This window comes from Hipposideros armiger, unplaced genomic scaffold (assembly GCF_001890085.2).
Source record: "Hipposideros armiger isolate ML-2016 unplaced genomic scaffold, ASM189008v1 scaffold_224, whole genome shotgun sequence".
Taxonomy (NCBI): domain Eukaryota; kingdom Metazoa; phylum Chordata; class Mammalia; order Chiroptera; family Hipposideridae; genus Hipposideros; species Hipposideros armiger.
The window spans coordinates 2,064,658-2,067,770 of record NW_017731574.1 but is presented as its reverse complement, the minus strand read 5'-3'; the positions used below and the strand labels follow the sequence as shown (position 1 = coordinate 2,067,770).

At 50.1% G+C, this 3,113-nt stretch overlaps 1 protein-coding gene across 2 annotated transcripts in view; it reads left to right on the top strand.

The window, feature by feature from the left end:
* The first annotated feature begins 132 nt into the window (after window positions 1-132).
* ACSF3 (acyl-CoA synthetase family member 3) overlaps window positions 133-3,113 on the top strand; it is an 88,666-nt gene continuing 85,685 nt past the window's right edge. For both annotated transcript variants that reach the window (XM_019654550.1, XM_019654551.1), the window contains exon 1: window positions 133-596. In XM_019654550.1, the coding sequence (XP_019510095.1) occupies window positions 231-596 (366 nt within the window). In that variant the 5' untranslated portion in view covers window positions 133-230. The remainder of the gene's footprint in view (window positions 597-3,113) is intronic.

Sequence of the window (3,113 nt, the reverse complement as noted above, 5' to 3'; positions counted from 1 at the left end):
TGAGACATGGAGGAAGCCGCCCCCTGCACGTGGTCCCAGCAACCTGCTCTGACAGGAGTGCCCCAGTGTTTACCCGTGCCCTGGCCTTTGGGGACAGAGTTGCCCTCGTTGACCAACACGGCCACCACACATACAAGGACCTTTATTGCCGCAGCCTCCGCCTGTCCCAGGAGATCTGCAGGCTCCGTGAGTGTGCCAGCCGGGACCTCCGAGGGGAGAGGATCTCCTTTATGTGCTCCAACGACGTCTCCTACGTGGTTGCGCAGTGGGCCTCGTGGATGAGCGGCGGCGTCGCCGTCCCTCTCTACAGGAAGCACCCCCTGGCCGACCTGGAGTACTTTATCCAGGACTCCCGGAGCTCCCTAGTTCTCGCCGGCCAGGAGTACGTGGAGCTCCTGAGTCCAGTAGTCAGGAAGCTGGGGGTCCCACTCCTGCCCCTCCCGCCTGCCGTCTACGATGGGACGGCCGAGGAGCCCAGGGAAGGGGAGGTGCCGGAGCGAGACTGGAGAGACCGAGGGGCCATGATCATCTATACCAGCGGGACCACAGGGAGGCCCAAGGGCGTCCTGAGTACCCATGACAACGTCAGGGCTGTGGTGAGTGCTGGTGCAGGGCACCGCTTTTGGGTGGGGTCTGCTGTGTCCCTGTCAGGCAGTTTTGGCAGCAGTTACAACGTGGTCTCTGGGGGTGGTTGGTGTTCATTTACTTTTCAATAAGGCAGTCACAGCTGTCACTACCCTACCAACCCCACCTGAAACATGGGGCAATGGAGTCATGGTGCCACGTGACCAGCAGCCCCACTGAACCATGTAGATGGCTCCTGGGAAAGGGCTGACGGGATACAACACTCAAGTATCGAGGGCTTTACAGTCCCACCGAGGGCCTCCCCTGGGGCTGTGTGTCACATGAGGGACAGACTGGGCCACTAGACGTGATGCTGAGGTGGTCTTCAGAGACCAGCCATAAAGCAAATATCAGGATGTGTGACCAGCACCTAAAATAGGTATTTATTTGGGAAACTTGAAAGCAGGAACTCAGTATGCCTGTGTCTTGGGCATTATTTTTGTGTTCTGTAGTCTTAGTTACCATCTTTAGTTACCAAAACTCCCCAGCCCTGTTATTTATCTGTAATTTGTACCCTTTTTCCTTCCAAAAACTATTAAGTGTACAATAAAGACTTGTAAACAGTAGGAACAATAAAATAAANCTCACCCCATATCCCAGGACCCCTCTTCACGACAGACTGAATTGGTGGATTAAACTGTAGGCATGGGATAGTAAGCTTCGTCTCTCCAGGTGGCATTTTTAAAATAGTATTTTACTTCCTAATACGGATAGGGGTTTAAGTATGTGTTTTTTTCCCTTTTTGGTTTTTTTATTTGAATGTAGTACTCATGAATGCAATGTGAATGTCTGTTACTTAAAAATATAACTTTGAGAGCATCCCCCCAAACCGCAGGCATCGTGTTGAAACCAATGCCCTCCCACCGCAGGGAGAGTGCAGTCTTCTTCTCTCACCCCACACCTTCATCAGGCAGCAGACAACAGGAAGTTCTGGGGTCTGCTTTAAATTCAGGGTCTAGGGGTGGGGAGGTCTGAGCGATGTTAATCAGGTCCCATTTTATTCATTTTGAAACCAGCCACCTTCATTTGAATGCAAGTACCATTCTTATCAAGTAATTTTTGTCGTTCAACTCGGTGGCGAGCACCGTGCTGAGGATGGTATGGCCATTTGCTTCCCTTTCATCTGTGTGCCAGGTCATTTTCACAGAACTCTGTCTTGTTATTACCCTATCTATAGATGGAGAAATGAAGGCATAGACAGGTGAAGAAAACTGGGAATAGAGGAGGATGTCCCAGTCTGAATTTGTTGACTCTCAAATCTGACCTCTTAACCAAAAGATGTGAATGTCCTGGTGTTGAGGGATGGTTCCAAGAAGTCCGTGTGCCTTGGTGGCCTGACTCAAGAATCTGGATGATTGGAACACGGAGTGGGCTCCTGTTTCCTGGAGGAATCAGAGCAATATGTCTTCGTCCGGAAGAAGGCCGTTCTGGTTCACCAGAACGCGGGTTTCTGTGCTGTCACATCGATGCATGGTGACATTGGTTGTCTCAGGGTGCTGAGATTAAGGTGCTGAGAGCAATTTTGTGAAGTTGGTTAGTCAAAACAGAGAAAACCCATAGCCGAATTGCATTTACTTGGCAGCTGTGCTGCAGGGGGTGATGGGAAGCATCATGACCATAAGAGACCCCGTGATTGGAAGGTGGAGGCTGTCTTCCTGAGAGAGCTGTTGGTCTTTCTGGACCTGGAAGTGTTCAGGACACAGTCATCTGCCCTGAACAGATTTTTTTCTTGTTCAAAGCAGGGCCCTGATCCCCACGACCTTGAATATTTTAGCTCCGTATTCAAAGCATTTATGGTGGAGTGGTTTCAGGACCACATTCCTGAGGGACACAAAAGCTATTTTGAAGGCGTATTGGTGGCCTCATGCTCCTATGTGTTTGGTGGGAGAATAAATTAATGTAACCTCTCTGGAGGCGACTCTGGCAATATGTACCCAAATTAAAAGTGATTTTTGTTGTGAGGCTCTGTGGTGAGCACTATGCAGCAGGGCCACGTCTCAGCATCTGCTCCACACACACCTGGTATGAGCACAGTTACAATCGCCACCCGAGCCTCCTTTCCTACACGTTTGCTTGGCTGGCTCCTTCTCACCTTGAGCTCTAGCTACACTGCTCCTTGCAGAAGGGCCTGCCTGCAGGAGCACTCTGCTCAAGAGGTTGGAACTGTCAGCCTGGCTCACGCCTGTCCCCATGCAGAGCCTTACTAGGAATTGTCACCTCCCAGACACTCAGAAACATGGTGGCAAGGAGATGCGGGAAGGGTATGGCTGGTACCCAGGTCTCTACTGTTGCAAATGCGCGGCCTGATTGGCACTCAGTGCTAGCACAGCATGCGTTTGGACCACTTTTGTCAGAACTTTTTCATTATCTGCATAGACCTTTTATGAAGCAGTAGCTTTAATTAGAAGAATGCTGTTATCTCATTTTTATTTCTCCTATCATTTTGAGAAATCTAAAGAGCTATAGACAGCTACAAATACTTTGTAGAT